Source organism: Nannobrachium achirus, assembly GCF_963921795.1.
Source record: "Nannobrachium achirus genome assembly, chromosome: 23".
Taxonomy (NCBI): Eukaryota; Metazoa; Chordata; class Actinopteri; order Myctophiformes; family Myctophidae; genus Nannobrachium; species Nannobrachium achirus.
In genome coordinates, this window is record NC_137830.1 from 37,977,845 (window position 1) to 37,996,679 (window position 18,835).

The following is an 18,835-nucleotide window of genomic DNA, read 5'->3' on the forward strand; positions in this document are numbered from 1 at the left end:
CTCACTTTCTGATCAACAAATGCCTGTTTCATAGCCATCGAATGCAAGATTACTTCCTCAAACAGATAATACGTTTCTGATTTTATAATTTCATTCAGATCATCTTTTTTTGCAAATCAAACTCTAACAACATTAATAAAATATCTCCTTCAATATTTTTATAGACTATATAAAGGCACTTTGTAACCAGGGACGAAAAAACTATTGGCTCTTAGACTGATGATAACTACAATGCTGGAAAAATATGGATCATTGAGGCGTTACATTTGAACATAACAAAAATATTATATTGGCAATCGTCTTTTGAACCATGTCATCTACACATCATAACTTATTTAGCCACTAATATTGTTACCAGCGTTACAGTGTTTAAATAGTGACTCCTTATGAAGCCCCATGAATACCTTTTGAAGAAAGGTGTATGTCCTCCCCAGAGATATTATGCAGTCAAACATGCAGATATGCATATTTAGTGCCCTAGCAGCTCACTGGCCTGAGACCTAAGTGTAAAGATGGTGGGTGTGTACTGTGTAATATATAAACAACAGAGGTATTGTGTTAATAATGCTCCTCAACCCAGAGTTGTTGGTTTCCTCAAAGAAGTAGCCAAGCAGCAGACCTAAAAAGCATGTGGCATGGGTTACACTTAGTTGGTAATCCGTGCGGATATCAACCACTTAAGCCGTATTCAAAAGTTTCCAAAAATAGCCTATCTACAAGATGCAACGCATTGTGAGCTTGTAGAACGGCTATTTCAAATAAATAAAACATTTTGAACATATTCACCTACAATGACATGCCCAGAATATTGACACCAATTTGAAAGTGGTTGATTACTTGCTCAGCACCAGCGGGGCTTGAAAGCCAGACCCTGTGTCCGTAAAAGTGTCCCTTCTTGAGGCAGTCCAGTTTTGGCAATTCAGGCCTTCCCTGCTTTCATGTAGGTGGGGATGGTGCCTCGTTGAGTCAGCCCTTCAAAGCGCTTGTAAGTGTAGTTGAGGAAGACCCAGTCCTTCGACTTGAAGTCTGGCTCTGTAACATTGGCAGCTGAAGACAAAAAAGGCGGTGTCATTCCTCTCATGGTCACTAGAGGGCAATGACATCCATTGCAAATGGCCCATGATCCTCCAGGCTAGCCTGGTGTTGCTCATACTAATTCCTCACTGCGTATTATAGTCTGGACTCGTAAGCAGAATTTTCATTTCCAAGGGATGGGTTAAAATAAATGGCTCTGGACACGATTGGTTAGACCAGACCAATGCTGGGCCCTGATTGGTCCCCCAAATCTTTGGGGAGAGGAAATGGATTCACAATTGAGCGGGGCCAGACACATATTCGCCAGGGGCAAGTCTTTTTGCCCAGGCGGATTGGTCTCGTTCCAGGCTACCTCCAGGCCAACTTAACTATGTAGCAGCTAGTGGGATGGCATCAGGGATGTCATACCCTTTAAAATATACTAGCAATCAGAAGATTTAGGGGAAAATGCCACTCATTAACATTCTCTGCTTTGAATGGATAAAATATTTGATGCTAGCACGAACAGAAGTAAGAACATTCATGACTACGTTCAGTATGTAGTATCACAGCAACCAACCCTAACGCTATATATATATATATATGTTTCTTGATATGGTATTGCAGTAAATCCAAGTTTGTGACAAACCTGGTTGAAGTATGTCTGATTCAGGGAAGTCATCAAAGTTTGACGTGTCATCGATGCTTTTGATCTCAATGGAGATGGCTGCCGGTCGTTCTCTATGGAAGTAACACAGATGGAAACATTTTGTTCCATGACACATTCCAAGAACCTAGTGTTGTAGTACTCGAGTCAGGACTAATTTTCATTGACTCTGTCTCGTCTCGGTCTCGCATGATTTTACTCGTCTTGACTCAGTCTCGGGCTAAGGGACTCGGGACTCTTCCCCCACTGAGTCCACTCGGGTCAAGACAATGCAATGAAATAATTGTATTATGCCCATATTATGAGGAGCCCATTCACATTAACATTATAAGAGAGCGGTCTGGTGCTTTTCGTTGATAATTACTAGATGATGTGTGTAAATGGTTTAGTAAGAAAACCAATAGTCCGGAAAATTTGTCAAAAGGTTAAAATAACCACAGTAACCTATAAACTTGGTCATGGTCAGTGGGTATCATCCCTTTCCATTGCATTTTTAAGTTAAATGTATTGCTCTGGTGCACTTGGAGGGTCAGACCAATTTATTTATTTTTGATTTGACGATTCTTATTATTTATTAGTTTATTTAAGAAAGTTTAATAATACTATACTTTATTGATAGTATAGTAGGTTGACAGGAAATGGGGAGAGAGAGATGGGGAGTGACATGCAGCAACGGCCGCCGGGATCGAGACTCGACACCGCGGCTACGAGTGGCTACGAGCCTAGGTGCCCGGACCGCTACGCAAGTACCTCTGACCATGACCCAATTCCCTCAAGTTGAAAGAGTACCTGATGTGCTCCCAGTCCACTGGTTCAAAGAACGCGTGGCTCTTGATTTCCTCCACGCTCACAGCTCCAATCCTGTTCTCTGCATCAGTACAGTACCTGCAAAGGAAACCATCTTATTGTTCTCCCACTTTCAAGATTTTTCGAAAATTTGAATAGCTATTTTTGAATAGCCAATGGAAACATCTAAAACAGGGATCTTCAACGTTTTCAGGCCAAGGACCCCTTAGTTGAGAGAGAGATGAAGCAGAATATGGACGTTAGTGTTCGAGTGGTTAATATAAAAAAGGAGAAAAAAAGATTCTGTCACACAAAAATTTGGAGGGCCCCTGGTAGTAGCTCTGAGGACCCCCTAGGGGTCCCGGACCCCCTGTTGAAGACTAAAAATGACACAGATGCTTTCCCGGTTGTAATTACCAATTAGGGCAAATTCAAATCATCTTCTATATAAAGTTTAAATAGAAGATGATTTGAATTTACCCCATTACAACCATCTGTTTACATTTTAAACAGATGGTGTTTATTGAATGACAGCTACAGTGAAGGTAAAAAAAGGAAAAAGAAAAAAAAAACTTGGAAATTGCCCCATTTATTTATACAGCCACAACGTGGTGCCACATTTATGGCTGTCAAATAAATAATCGACCCTTGGACAACTAAAGTGTTAAACCAAGTCATTGCTCGTGCTCTTGAATTGACCATCCAATGTGTAGTTATTTCACACAGCAGAAATACACACACACCTCAGTATTAAGTCTTTGGCCCTCTCAGAGATAGGTACTTCAGGTGGAAACACCAGCGTTTCCTTCCAGTTCATGACCTTTCTGTAAGTCTCCTGAGGAGTCTCAGAACAGAATGGAGGGTAACCTGGAACACAAACATGCAGTACACAGTTAAATCCTCAGTTCAGTTCAGCTAAAATCACACTTGAATTAACACTGAGGGGATTGAATAACGGGAACCCCTTTTGGGGGCTGCATTGGTTCCCAAACCTACGTTTCCATGTTGTGGAAATTCACTATGTTGAACTTGTCATATCGATCAAGATGTTTTTTTTTTTGCTTAGATACGGGGCGGTGAAGAAAAGTGTTTAGACGATCGATGCGATTTGGAGAAAGATTCTGTTTTTATGCAGAGCAATGCATTGAATCCAACGACGGAGATTATTCCCTTTCTGATGACGTCATCACCCAAAGGATCACAAGAGATTACGTTTTCTTTCACCTGCGGGTCCCAATGACCCAGCTCTAGTGTTATTTAATATAAAACGATATCCTGACTTTTATCTGGAAAAGCACACGACAGCTGGGTTTGAAATCCCGACTTTTGTCGGGAAAGGCATATCATACTGTATGTTAAATGAAATTACCTTTTATTCATGAAAATCTTAGCTTTTTAGGAAACTTTTTAGAAAAATATATTTGTTTTTAAACGTAGGAAACAAAAAAATTAAGGGACCCATAAAAATGTGTCCGCGACCCACAAATGGGTCCCGACCCAGTTTTTGGGAACCAGCGATGTACAGTATATACGTATAGCAATATGTTCCTTATTTCTTTTTTGTAATTTTTGAAAACATATTTTAGAATCGGCCTCAGGCCTAAATGGGTTAAACGCTTCAGGATCCTGCAGTATGAAGTAGCTAATGTGGCCCGGGAAAGGGATGTTTGACAAAGTATGTTAAAGTAGTTAGGAGTCATTTGTTAGTGTATTATTTACCTATTAGCATCTCATACATGATGACCCCTAGAGACCACCAGTCACAGAGCTTGTTGTATCCCGTCTGCATGAAGACCTCAGGGGCAATGTAATCTGGTGTCCCCACAGTGGAATAGGCCTGGAATGGGTGACGGTAAAATGGTCATTAGTTATCTGAACCAAGAAAACTTCATATTGATGAATATGTTTATCCAGCAGTCAGCGTGACACTTTACATTTGGACATCTGAATATCGACTCATTGATTATTCAATACAACCCAAGCAGCTCTGTCAATACTTTTTTTTTTTACAACTTGTATTTAACTAGACCAATTAACCACTTGAGCCTCATGTACTTGTGTTATATGACAAGTAGCAAAAATAGCCGATCTGCAAGCTCACAATGCATTGGGACACTTTGTGAGCTTGTAGATCTGCTATCTTTGCACTTGGTTATATGAAAAATCACACAAAGTGTGAAGTGAGCGGTGCTATATGAGTTAATTTCATTAAGCGTACCGTGAAGCCAATGTGACCCTGGGCGTACAACAAACCTTGAGTGCTTTGTGCCAAGATGTAGGCCAGATATAGGCCACACTTCAACTTCAGAGCCCGGACAAAGCCAGATGTTGGAGCTTAGCTCATTCCAGGGCACCGCCCAAAAATAGCTAAGAGTAGCTGATCTACAAGCTCACAATGTATTGTGACACTTGTGTGAGCTTGTAGATCTACTATGTTTGCAGTAATTCCTTTTTTATAATAATCAAAAATGTTTAAGAATTTATAACATTTACACAGAAATAAAGTAGGCCGCTTAAAGTGGCACCAGTTCAGCAAAGGCCTGGAGTTGCAGGGTGGGTGTAACCATAGACATAGAAAGGTAGATGCCTCCTCCGGCTCTGGGGTGTTGGTAAAAAAGGACAAGCTTCCAGAATTCTGAATTTGTGTGCGTCACAGAAGGAGACGTTCGGTAGGCCAATCAGATACGGGACTCCATCTTTCCCAGAAGCACTTGCTTTGGCAATGTAAACGTTTGTCTCCTCATACCATGTAAGTCCCGGAAAAGCCTTGCTGTGATTGGTCTGTAGTCACTTTTGAGTGGCAGAGTTCCTAGTTTACTAGTCGCACCAATTAACTGGTATCCAGCTTTTTATATCTGTGGGTGTAACCAGGTGTAATTTATTTTGAACTTCCATTGCGGCCTCTAATAACTCACTTACCAGCTGCCGCCGGTTCTTCTTCCATGTCTCTGCTTTCCTTTTGGAGTTCATGTTTTGAAAGGCTGCAGATTGCATGAAAAGAACCAAACAAGAGAAGAGGTAAAAGTTAACAATAAAGTGCTCAAAAACATACTGTAGCAGCTGTTAGGGTCGCAACTAATAATATTTACATTCATAATCGCATAATCTTTCTATGTTTTTCAATTATTCTATTTGATAAACACACACACAGATCTTGGCTTATGTCGTATTTCCACAGTTAGTGGTAGGGAAATGGGTGATTACAAAGCATATTATTAAGCATCTTGATCTTACAGAACCTTTAGATGTATTTGCAAAAACAATTACAGCCCAAATGGTCTTTTCTGTTCTATACTGTAACTCACAGAAGTCACTGGGAGGGTTGTGGGTCAGATTCCTGTAGAACTCTGTACGGTGTGCCTTTTTTAGTCCCGTGCACAGTCCAAAATCTGACAATTTGACGTGACCCTGGGAGGAAATAAGAAGATATTTTAATAAATATCCTTAGGTGTGAGTGTGTGCACCAGTGAGTAAAGGTGGTTGCACACTGCTGCGTTTTTCGTTGCGAAATGCGTTTTTCAGGGCAAGGAGAGAGAGAGAGATAGAGAGAGCAAGGGACCGAGTGGTGTGCGAAACGGGCGGCAGTGTGCAAATGTAACTGACATAACGTGAGGATGATTTTTTTATTTGCGTGCTCCGAAATTCACTCCGATATTCAGCTTAAGTCAGTAGACAGCCTATTTTCAGTGCATGGCATGCTTCCATAGAGGACATGCTGGCTTCTATTGGAATCCAAATGACTGAAATCAGTCGTAGCGACTGAGAACTTTGATCCATGTGTATGTGTCTGTACAGGTTTGTAATGTATGTGTATGTATCAGGGTTCCCACACATTTTTAACAAATGACATTTCAAAACCTTTCAAAATAATTTTACCCCATTTCCAGGCCTATAGCAATCATACGGTGAAATAATGAGGCACTTAAACCAGCGCGTTATCAATGCACCGACTCAGACTCGAGTGAAGCCGTCACGAGTCAAAAATAACTATAGGCTAACAACGTATCAGGTAGCACTGCATTTTACCATATTACCCCATTCACATAATGCTGGTCAAAAACAATGTATTGCGTTGCTGTCGGGCAGAAACAGACATCTCCAAGCCACTGATCTCCATATTTGAGTTTTTGTGTTTTTTCGTAGCCGATCTAAAAATAGCCGATCTAAATGCTCACAACGCCTCATGTAGATCGGCTATTTTCACAATTTCTGCCTCTAATATTTTGACCAATGTTTAATTTGTCATTTTAGAGGTCTTAAAAAGTCCTTAAATTGGCACTTTAGAAATGTGTAGATTCCCTCTAGACACTTAAACTTTATGTTGGTTTGTTTACTGTTGAGTGAGAAAACAATGTTGCACATTAAGTTAATTATCTGCGGACCCCCCAAAATAAATTGGGGAGACCCACAGGTTGAGACCCACTGGGTAAGATCACATTGCAGGGCTGCTGCTCACCCTGGAGTCGAGAAGGAGGTTGTCTGGCTTGATGTCTCTGTGAATGAAGCCCAGCTGATGGATGGAGTCGATGGCCAGGACGGTCTCTGCGATGTAGAACTGGGTGGCCTCCTCGGACAGAGTGTCCTTCTTCATCAGAAGAGTCATCATGTCACCTGACGACCACAACAACAATGCCGCTAAAGGTGCAGGAAACGGAGGATACTACAACGCATGATAGCGATATGAAGCCGCATTATGCGGCTTATTATGGCTGAAGTCCCTTTGAGACGCATTCGGACGCAGAAGCAGTCCCCAGGACAATATTTACTATTCTTTCCCCCGGTATATCGTCACTGTCGAGCAGAAACCTTGTATCTCCAAGTTTCAAATTTGTAAATTTTTTCGCAAAGTAAAGCACTGCTTCATCACACAAGGCCGTCGCACAAAAGTAGTGAAAACAGCTGTTTTCACTAGTTTAAATCATTTTTAAAATGATAATGCAAAACGAACGGTTTTGGACATACAAGGTTTTCACCCGACAATGACGATATGTAACTTGAACGGCGCTGAGTCGGCTCATGCGACCTTCGCACCGCACGGCCCGGTGACTCGCTCTCAAGCAATAGAAAAAAACATATTTCAAATGCAAGTAGAAACAGCACATCAATGCAGACAGAATAGAACTTCCAAGTGTGTGTGTGTGCTTGCGTGCTTGTGTGAAATGAAGAAGGGAGAAATGTCAGCTGAGAGTGCCAAACCTCCAGGAAGAAACTCCATGATAAGGTAGAGGTTTCTCTTGTCCTGGAAGCTGTAGAACATCTTTACCACCCAGGCTCCATCTGCCTCCACCAGAATGTCCCTCTCTGCCCGGATATGAGCCACCTGAAAGAGACACCACACCACAGGAATAGGATGGTCACAACTAGGGGTGGGACGATATGAACATTTCATATCACGATTATTGTGACCAAAGAGATCGTGATTTACGATATTATCGCAATAATCAAAATTATCCATTATCCCGGGGCGGAACATTTGCCAAAAAACAGCAGATCTACAAGCTCACAACGCGTCGCAACGCTACATGTTGTGAGCTTGTAGATCGGCTATTTTTTGGCAAAGACATTTGATGGAGTGAAAAAAAGACTGTATCAAGTACGTATATTACCAATACCAAGTACCTTTTACCAATGAGGGTTTAAGTGGTACCGGTTATGCAGCTTGGCAAATAAAAGGTGAATTGATCCCAGTGCATGACAGAGGACGATATCACGATAAATTAAATCTCCACGATATGATTATCGCGAGTGTTTTTTATCACGATAAACGATAATATTGCTTATCGTCCCATCCCTAGTCACAACACAACGTCAGACAATGCAATGTCCAGAATAACAGTAGAATGCGACACCAACATTGTAAAGAACCCATCCAAATACTGTGACATATACAATTCTGTCACACTGAATAATGAAGTGGAACGACATCGGGATATTCAGGCAGGGTCAGACTACAGACACTCTAGAGCAACACACCTAGGGGGTCCTCAGAGTTACTATAGGGGGTCCTTCAAATCTTTGTGTGATAGAAACTTTTTTTCTTCTTTTTTCTATTAACCACTTGAACCGTAGTGTCCATATATTCTGAGAGCTTTAGCCAAAAATAGCAGATCTACAAGATCACAACACCTCGCGCTGCTAGGCGTTGTGAGCTTGTAGATCGGAGGGGGAAAAAGTGACGACTAATTACAGAGTGAAAGGTCAAGTTTATTAAGTATTAACGGTTCAAGTGGTTAAATATCTGAAAACACAAATTGACATGAATCCAAAATACACTGATGATTGTGCTGTCAAACAATGAAACTATATGGAATCTATGAAAAGGTTGTGGGGGTCCCTGCTTCACCTCTTTCTCAACTAAGGGGTCCTTGGCCTGAAAACGTTGAAGACCCCTGCTCTATAGTGAACCAGATATTATCACTGTCTTGATTTAGGTTTAGGGTATAAGGAACAATATGCATTTCCATATGGACACATAACGACAGAAGACAGGAATATCTTACTCACCTGTTCCTTCTCCAACATGTCTGCTTTCCTCAAGATCTTCATGGCGTAGATGTGTCCTGTGTCCTTCTTCTGTACTAAGCGAACCTGTGAGTAGTATAAAACAGCCCGATTGTCTGCTTGTCTAGCTTCTACACACCACAGAGCTAAGAACAACAGCATTCCCATACTTGACAAAGGTGTGCACCATCTGTTTCAGTATCTCATTAAGATATAATTTGGCTGTGCAGTGTCCTTATATGACTGTGAATACATTTTTATTTTGTCCAATCTGTATGGTAGAGTATATTAAATACAATATAACATATACAATTGGGTGGTTGTATTTGGTCTCCCTGCTCTTCTATTGAGACATTTAGATCTGTCAAAATTCTATTTGTCCTTAGCACAGCACCCAGTTGCTGCCTGCCAAACACATATAGTCCTACAGTACCATTTTCGGCCATTGGGTGGTGCTGTTCACTAATATATGATACTGGACCAGTGCATTCACTGCTCTCTGAGCTGCCTGTGGCTGCAGTGAACTCATAGAGTTATAATAAGTCTAGAGAGGGCACCAGATATTCCCGCCCGTCAACTTGTATTGAGTTGCTCAACCAGCGCATGAAGCGTACTTCCGTGTTGTGAAACATGTGTGAAACGTGACGTAGTGGGGCCTAAGTGACACGTTTTGCGTCATAGAGTTTGTTCATGGACGCGCTGGGGCTCATTGTTTTCTCACTCAACAGACCAACATACAATTTTTAGTACCTCTGGTCAAACATTGGTCAAATTGTCAAATATCAGAGGCATAAATTGTGAAAATAGCAGATCTACATGATCACGTTGCGAGGCGTTGTGAGCATGTAGATCGTTTATTTTCACAATGGAATAGATCGAGTCAAACTAAATGCAATCTGGCTAGCCATCGTCAAAGAAAAGGTTGGTCCTTTTCACTGCAGAAGTCTGTCATCGAGATACTAAACTAAATGTAATGCCAACTCCTACAATTCCAAGTGCCTGTGCAGGGTGGGGGGTCCCCAGTTCAAATATTATTTTGGGGGTTGCAGCCTGAAAAGGTAGAGAACCAATGCTCTACAGTATGTAGCCTGATAGCCTGTCGCGGGTTAGACTCCCGATCCTGCATCATGTCTCTCCCATCTCTCTCTCTCTCCATTTCCTGTGAACCTTCTGTCCTGTCAAAGAAAGGCATAAAACCAGAGATATAGCTTAAAAAATATATACTGTACCTCTCCAAAGGCCCCTCGACCTATGACCTTGAGGGATTCGAAGTCGTCGAGGCCGAGCCTTGTCCTCTTCAGTCTCAGAAACTCTGTCTCCTTACGAGCGTGCTGAGAACGCCGCATTACTTTCTGTACAGCACAACACACACGCATGCATAAAGTGAATGGCAAATCGAGTGTCAAAGTGTGGCAACGTTTAATGCAATCAGATAGGACTTTTCTGTTTGGATGTATGCGCTGTCAAGGCCAGAAAGTAGTTGTTTTGCCACTCAGTAGGCATTACCGCATAACTTCCGGGTATGATGATGATGTCATCATGCGCATACCCTCTACATATAACAATGGTTTGAAGTTGAAAAGTAGATAATAATCTAATCTCACTCAGTTCCTCTTGATCAGTCCATTGTGACTCATCCTGCGCTTGAAAAGTCCCCAGATCGGTTTTGTTTTGTCTTATTAGCCATGTATGATGATTAAGGCCTAGGCCAGACGAGTCTGGATATTTCATATATCCCAGATTTTCAGATATCCACATAGAAAAATATATAGGTCCACACGACAAAGATATTTAGGTCTAAAATAATCTGAATCCCCAGACCTACACTAGGGGGACAAGCAAATATCCGTATTCCATGCCTACACAGATCCAGTGAATCGGATAGGTTTCAATATCTTCACTTATTTATCCGGTTTCAAAAGTATCCAGTTTTACGTCCAAAATATCCAGCTTAATGTGGCTGCAAGCCCCAATCGCACAAAGAAGTGTCTAGCTTCAGAAATATCCAGATTCGTGTAGCCGGCACCTAAACCAGCATCATCCACATCCAAATATCTACAGGAGGATGTAGAGGCTTTCTTTTTTGTCCCAGTTTGTGTGTTCTCTTTCCTCTGACTATGCATAACAAATGTATCCACGAGGAAAACTAACGTTTACTTTGCCAACTAAACTAAAAACTAGAGTTTTCACAGGGCTGAATATATTTACACTAGGGAGATTGGTCCTGAACAATCCTCACACTCGTTCCCAACATGGATGCGAGCAAGCGAATGGGCGAACACTGAATTGCCAGTACTCTCTATCCAGTGATGGAAATAGTATTCACATTTCTTACTGAAGTAAAAGTATCAATGAAAAGAAATCAAAGAAATACTCTGTTACAAGTAAAAGTCCAGAATCTGTACTTTCACGACATACAGTATCAGGCCAATTTGTGGCACGTTCTCACTTCCAAGTTAACTCGCTTGCTGATTGTCAAGAGGAAAAGGTAAACAACTAAATCTTCCTTATTTGGGTGCAAACATCTATTGTCAGCCTTTGGTACCTCTTCATCCAGCAAGCCTTCTTCATCCATGACTTTTTCAAGCTTCTTCTGCCTGGGAGCAAAAGACATGACACAAAACACTGTCAAACACAATGAGAGATGGGTCAGGTGGGAGGATTAGAGTGGTGACTAGCAAACAATACACACCTCTGGCGGGTAGTGAGGAAGGAACAGCATTATTCAGCTTTACCAACCACAGAGAGAGTTCAAAATGAAACCTTCCTGTTACACAAACCCACTTCTCAAACATTTACATCCCTGTCATTCACTGGATATTTACATTAAGCTCATGCTCTTATCCTGAGCCAATTATGGACATAAAAATAGTTTACATATATAAACGTCCTGTTCACTTAGAATGGTAGACTCCACCTTAGCTCATAGCACCCTCAATGACCATACACGTAATTTAGATAGCATTTTTACTAGTTTTATTTTAATTTTTTTATAAGGTTTTTACTGAACATTGGTCTACCTACGTTTTTCTTAGCATCGATGTATTGATGTATTACCTCGCTCTGGATTAAGAGCGTCTGCTAAATGCCTAAATTGTAACACGTAAGTGTTTTTATATTTGGGAGACAATTCTCCTACAACTACTAATGGGCAACGGCCTACTCGGGTACAATTTGGGATATGAATGCATGCCCCACCCAGTTATGTAGCGCCACCCGTTGTACCCATTTCTCTGTCTGTGCCCCTTTTATGCCCATATCTGTATCCGCCTGTCTGTCTTCCTGTGCCCTTTTGTCCCCATATACTGTATGTATATCTGTCTGTTCTTGTCCCTTTTATGTCCATTATGGAGAGCCCTGATCTCACCAGTATATGACCGTATAAGGGTATTATCAATTGGCTTGGCGGTTCTGGACAACCGGATCTCGAGATATACCCAGTGGTGGACAAAGTACTCAACTCCAGTACTGGTCAAATATTACTCAAGCGAAGGTTGCTCAGTCAAATTGGTACTTGAGTTGGATCATGGCTGAAAAGGTATGTGCACTGCTACTTTAACCAATATCAATACCTTCAAGGTTATATTTGTAACTGTTCCTGTGATCCGAGTAACAGCTTAACACATCTGGTGCCAACCCCGAGTTTCCCGAGTTTGTATTGGTACCACCACTGTGCCAACCCCGAGTTTCCCGAGTTTGGGCCGTTTTTGAAGAAAAGAAAAAATAAGATTTTTTCAATTTCTTTTTTTTCAACATTTTTTTTGGACCTCCAGAAATGTATTAGGCATGATCGCGATCGCGAAATTGCATGTTTAACCCCCATACCAACCCATTCTTTCAAACATGGCAGCCATGTTTGTTTACATCTGAAGAAAACATAATGGCTGCTAAATCATGAATGCCTGAACGGATTTCCAAGCGGATTTTTTTGTTTGAAAGCTGTGAACAGTGTGCACACACGTGGTGCATCATCTAGGCATGGGCGTGCACGATCCGTGCACTATAAATTACATGGAGGTCTATGGAGATCATGGCATCGTGGGACATTGAAGAGAAACAAGAATTGACACACAGTCAATATAAAATATGTGGATTGGTGTGTTGACGTTAGTGTAAAAAAAGTTTGAAAATTCTTTAAAAAAAAAAAAAAAAAAAAAGTTTGAAAAAAAAAAAATTCGAAAAAAAAAAGTTTAGGTCCAAAAATGTGTTAAAAAATCGACCTGATGGTGGCGCTATATGGGACAGATCCATGTCGATGAGATAAGTGTAGACATACTGTGTAGCGATTTGTGTGATTTTAGGGCAAAAACTGTAGGAGCAGTATTCAAAAATGTGTTTTAAAAAATTTGGCAGGGGGTCCCTGGAGCTGCGGGGGTCCCTGGAAGGGTGGAGGTTGTGGATTGGCAGACAAGGATTGTGTGTGGAGAATTTCACATGGATAGGGGCAAAAAAGTGTGATGTGACGTGACAGACAGACAGACAGACTGACGGACAGACAGGCGGTGGAGGTTTTCATAGTAACTGCGACCTGACGGTCGCAATTATAATCATTAGTATTGTTTATTTTAATTATTATTATTAAGGAACTCTAGAAATCTCAGTTGGAACTGTTACCCCAGTGACCCGATGCTGGATAAGCGGTTGAAGATGGATGGATGGATGGATGGATTATTTTATAGTAAGCTACTTTATTTACCATTATTGTGTACTCCGCCACATGGGGAGCAATCTTCAATTCAATCTTCAATTCAAAGAAGCTTTATTGGCATGAGAACACAAACGTTTACACAGTGGTGGAAAAAGTACCTACATTTTTATAATTAAGTAAAAGTATCAATTCTGCAATGTAGAATCACTCTGTTACAAGTAAAAGTCCAGAATTAAAAATGTACTTGAGTAAAAGTACAAAAGTATTGGTATCCAAATGTACTTAACTCATTGAGTGCCTATCCCGAACTAGTTCGGGATTATTATCGCATCCCAGAGTGCCTATCCCGAACTAGTTTGGACCCCATCAAATCTAGTGAACATGATTTCAATCGCGATTTTGCATGTTCCACCCCCATACAACCCCATCTAACATACAGGGCAGCCATTTTTGTTTACATAACATGTAAAACATAATGGCTATTATCTCAAGAATGCCTGAACGGATTTCCAATCGGATTTTTTTGTTTGAAAGCTGTGAACAAACTGCACAAATCCACTCCAATGCAATCCAGGATTGCATTGGATTTTTTAGAGCTCATTCTTCTCTGTTTTTTTCCCATGCATGAGGTGTGCAAGGTTTAATCGTGGCTAAATTGCCGAGAATAGATCTTCTAAAATGCTTGTTAGCCAATAGCTAACTTCAAGCTAACTTCATTCTCTTCCTGTACATGCACAAAGGAAAGTGTTCTGGCAAGTCATGGCTCCAGGGCTTGGGCATGCATTACCAGCATATCTCTATTATTCTATGGCCACTGGGCGCCCTCTAGTGGTGATAGGGTGGCACTAAATGAGTTAAAGTACCAAAAGTAAAAGTACAAAATGTTTGAAAATAGCAGATCTACAAGCTCACAACGCGTCGCACCGCAATGCGTTGTGAGCTTGTAGATCGGCTATTTTCAAATAGCCTTGGTATAACATAGGGCTAAAGTGGTTTATGTATGTTTTAAACTTTAGTTAAAGTTAGATAAAGTACTATGTTCTATCCGTCTGTCTTTCAATGTTATATGAGATACTTAAAGTGTGGTTCCTGTGGAAATAAGCCTCGGCTTTCTAGGATCTCCTTTTAGTTGACCTTGTACCAGTGATTTGTACTGTCATGAAACTGTACTTTTTTCTATTGCAAACTTCTAATAAATTCTTCAATCAATCAATCAGTTATTGCTTTGTAGATTAGCATTATTGGGCTAAATGTAAAGACGCTACGCTGCGCCAACCGTGAATTCAACACAATCTGCTGTTGAGCAGTTTAACCAATTTGCTACGTACGTCTACACAAACGGTCAGATTACAAAGATAAATTGCTTAGTGAAGGCTCACGGATGTCACCATAGGGTAGGCTCCAGCAGAATGTCCCGTAATGATCGTATTATTTAAAGAGGAGCATTTTAATCCGATCGGTCGTCGTTTCCTTAAAAAGGTATTAATGTATCTAAGTGCAGTACACCTCGCAACCGATGGGGTCGCATGGCTGAAAAACAACAGAAAATGACGTCTGATCGGATTAAAATGCTGTTTATTAAACAATACGAAAGATACGGGTAATTCTGCTTGAGTGTACCATACTGTGACATCTGTGAGACTTCAGTAAGCACTTTATCTTTGAAATAAGAACGTTTTTGTAGACGTACGTAGCAAATAGGTTTAACTGCTCAACACGAGGTTGAAGTGAATGTATTACGTGCGCAACAACGTAACATGCCTGCGTTAGCCTGCAGCTAGCGCTAGCTAGCGTTAGCCTGCAGCTAGCGCTAGCTAACGTTAGCGTTAGCCGTTAGCCACACATCCAGAATAGTCTAATAAGTCAATTTTCCAACGGCGAGTGAACGATTGCATTCCGAGTTGGGTCGCCGTTTTATTCCATGAGTAATTGTGTATAACATGCCTGCGTTAGCCTGCAGCTAGCGCTAGCTAGCGTTAGCCTGCAGCTAGCGCTAGCTAACGTTAGCCGTTAGCCACACATCCAGAATAGTCTATTAAGTCAATTTTCCAACGGCGAGTGAACGATTGCATTCCGTGTCCTTCATGGATTTTTTTCCCCCTGGCTGCCAATGTTTTTATTGTCCAAAAAGAAAACGTTCTGAACGTTAAAACTAGATAGTTTTACGATCATGACAATGTGACAAACGGAACGGATCCTTTTTTTCCAAACTCGAGAAGAACAGCGCCAGAACAGCGCAAGGCCGCTCCCAATCATGAAACTAGCTCGGTTACCATGTGACATGGGGACAGCCAATAGGCAAATAGGTCGCCTAGGTCGCCTGAATGTCTCACCACAAACGCACGTCTTTACTAAAATCTGTTCCACAGATTTAAAAATCATTGCAACATAAGTGTTAAGAGAAGCAGTAACGTTGGTGGTGTTTTTTTTTTTTTTTGTGTGAACATACACAGTAAAATCCTCAGTGTCATTCAAGTCTGAGAACCATACAAATGGACCCGAAAGGGTCCATTTGCACACTCTCATCATAGTTTAAATAACACTCCGGATTTTATGGTGTTACAGTGTTATTGCTGGGAATTGAATCCCTCTGGCAAAATACAGCAGAAACGCATTGGGGCGGCTGCCTTATGGTCTACTTCAGACAATACCTCCATTCTCAGGTAACATGGACTAGAATTTGAGATATACGCCTTTGTCGTCATCACTGGAGGTTTTCTAAAAACCCACAAATTTCAACAACGAGCGGTCTGTGTTTATTCAGTGGCTCTTAAAAGGTTTGCGGGGTAGACTGAATCATACAGATGTGTGAATGACCTCATCTCACGCTCCTCGTGTTGCGTGAGCAGAGTGCTGTAGAAGTTTTCCAGGGTCAGCTTGGCAACGGTCACCCTCTCTCGGGTGTGGTTGCTCATGGGAAGGGTGGCTGCAGTCCCTCCCGTCATGGCCATGCTATCCTGGAGGTCAAAGAAACAAAGAAAACATATTCACCTGGGATTACATTTCATCAACCTGAGTTATTATTCCACCAATATGATCAGGTCAAACGTTGTGTCAAGTTTAGATTAGGGATGGGACGATACGCGATATTATCGTTTATCGTGATAAAAAAACACTCACGATAATCGTGGAGATTTAATTTATCGTGATATCGTCATCACTTGCAGCTCAAAGTGTTGCTTACTATTTAGGATTTAATTAAAACAAATGAGAAGAGAGCGCCATTTTTCTGTCATATCACAAGATAATGATAAACAAAATCCCAGGTGATATAATCTCAAACACGATATTTGTACACCATTTATATATTGCCCAGCCCTACTGAATCAGTTCGGCACAGCTCCTGATCAGAAAACAGCTCCATATACATTAGAACATCACCAGAGATGTATCATTTTAGTTCATTGGACGATAAAGAGTTCTGCAGGCCACAGATAGGAGGCCTGTTTCGTCTAGCCGGGCCTTTTTCCTTCCCACTCCCAGAAAGCTTTCAACAACAACACACTTCCTGACTTCTGAGACAAATCACTCGCTTGCCACTGTGACCAGCTTGCTTTGGGACATTTCTGCGCTGATGGGAAAACGAGAGGTCTCAGGGCGCGGACTGGGTGCATTCAGTTAATAAACATACACACAGAGCATTAATTTAACTCTGAGTGTAAAACATGTACTAGGTCGTTTAGGCATTAAGTCCAATATGGTTGTGCTTAGGCATCAGGGTAGAGATGAATATGTTTAGGTATGGGTTGAGTTTGGTATGATTAGGAAGGGTAAGGATCTGGCAGGGCCACTGATAGCCACAAGCTGAAAATAATAAATTAGTTCAGTGAAAAAAATCCAAATCAAATGTTAATAAAAAAAAAAAAAAGAAATCAACTCCCGGCTTTAGAAAAAGGTAGCCAGAGCAGAAATTAACATTCAACTGATTCCAAAATCTACCAGTTTCATCAGTCCTAAATGCATTTATGAGTTATGGCAGATGATGAATTACTATACTAACGTTTAGTTGGTTACCTGCCAACACGGCTGGCAGCCTGGCAGAGACTTACAGTCAAAGGCAGACAACATTTACCGGCACTTGGGTGGGGACTGGTGTCCCACCCAGGTGGCAACTGCAAAAGCTTGATTCACTGTGTTACAAGCAACAGCATCAACCTCCAACCTGCCAGCCACGCTTTAAAGGATAACTCAAGACTGATGCGATTCATCTTGAGTTTAAATATCCGAGCCCCGAACCAGCCCACAGCTAAGCAAACAAGCCTGTTACAGGCATTACAAGGGGAGGCTTTATAGAAGGAAGCCAGAACAGGACAGCTCATAGTTGGGCCTCTAGTCTAGACCAAAAATGTCCCTACATCAAATATTTTTGGGCATTTGGATAGTTTGCAGATAGAACAAAAATATTTGGCCATAGTACAATTAGAATGGGTGATTAACTGAGGGAATTTGACTTACTTTTTATAGGATATATTAACCAAAACTTCAGAAGCCAATACATCATTGTTATACGATTAAATATTTAAGTATCCACTATCCGATGTTGTTTATTTTTTATACAACAATCCTCGAACGTTTTTTCATTATCCTAATGGTTATTGTGAACAGTGAGTGTGTACTGATGTTTTAACTTCTAAGTTGACCCAGAGCTGTGTAGAGTGTATAGACAGACAGATGTGTTCGTGTCCAAAATCAGTAGCCAGTCTAGCCACACGCACAAACGCAGCCACACGTGCGCACACGCACACACACACACGCACACACACACACACACACACACAAACACACACACACACACACACACACACACACACACACACACACACACACACACACACACACACACACACACACACAACTCCACCCTGAGACTTAAGCAGGGGACAGGAAACAACACCCCTTCTGAATGACATGCCTCAGTCCTGATGACAAACTGGGGAAAGGCGCGCACACACACACACACACACACACACACACACACACACACACACACACACACACACACACACACACACACACACACACACACACACACACACACACACACACACACACACACACACACACACAGACAGACAGACAGACAGACAGACAGACAGACAGAACAGGAATTGACAGCATGCATGAAAACTGCAGATCAGACAGACAAACCATGAGGCTCAACGGGTTCTGAAAGAAATGCAATGAATGCGTGACGTCTGTCTGTGGCCCCTGTCTGAAAT

At 41.4% G+C, this 18,835-nt stretch overlaps 1 protein-coding gene across 1 annotated transcript; it reads right to left on the minus strand.

Annotated features, from left to right (window-relative positions):
* Positions 1–919: 919 nt before the first annotated feature.
* Positions 920–16,573, minus strand: LOC308308996 (serine/threonine-protein kinase 38-like; the record flags this gene model as incomplete). Its single annotated transcript, XM_080754450.1, has 13 exons — positions 16,434–16,573; positions 11,514–11,565; positions 10,198–10,320; positions 8,972–9,055; positions 7,664–7,787; positions 6,924–7,078; positions 5,773–5,875; positions 5,387–5,448; positions 4,187–4,304; positions 3,211–3,334; positions 2,471–2,566; positions 1,664–1,755; positions 920–1,047 (listed from the first exon to the last, which is right to left on the minus strand). The coding sequence occupies exons 1-13, from the start codon at positions 16,565–16,567 to the stop codon at positions 920–922; spliced, it is 1,395 nt and encodes a 464-aa protein (XP_080610576.1). The 5' UTR covers positions 16,568–16,573.
* Between the last annotated feature and the right edge of the window lie 2,262 nt (positions 16,574–18,835).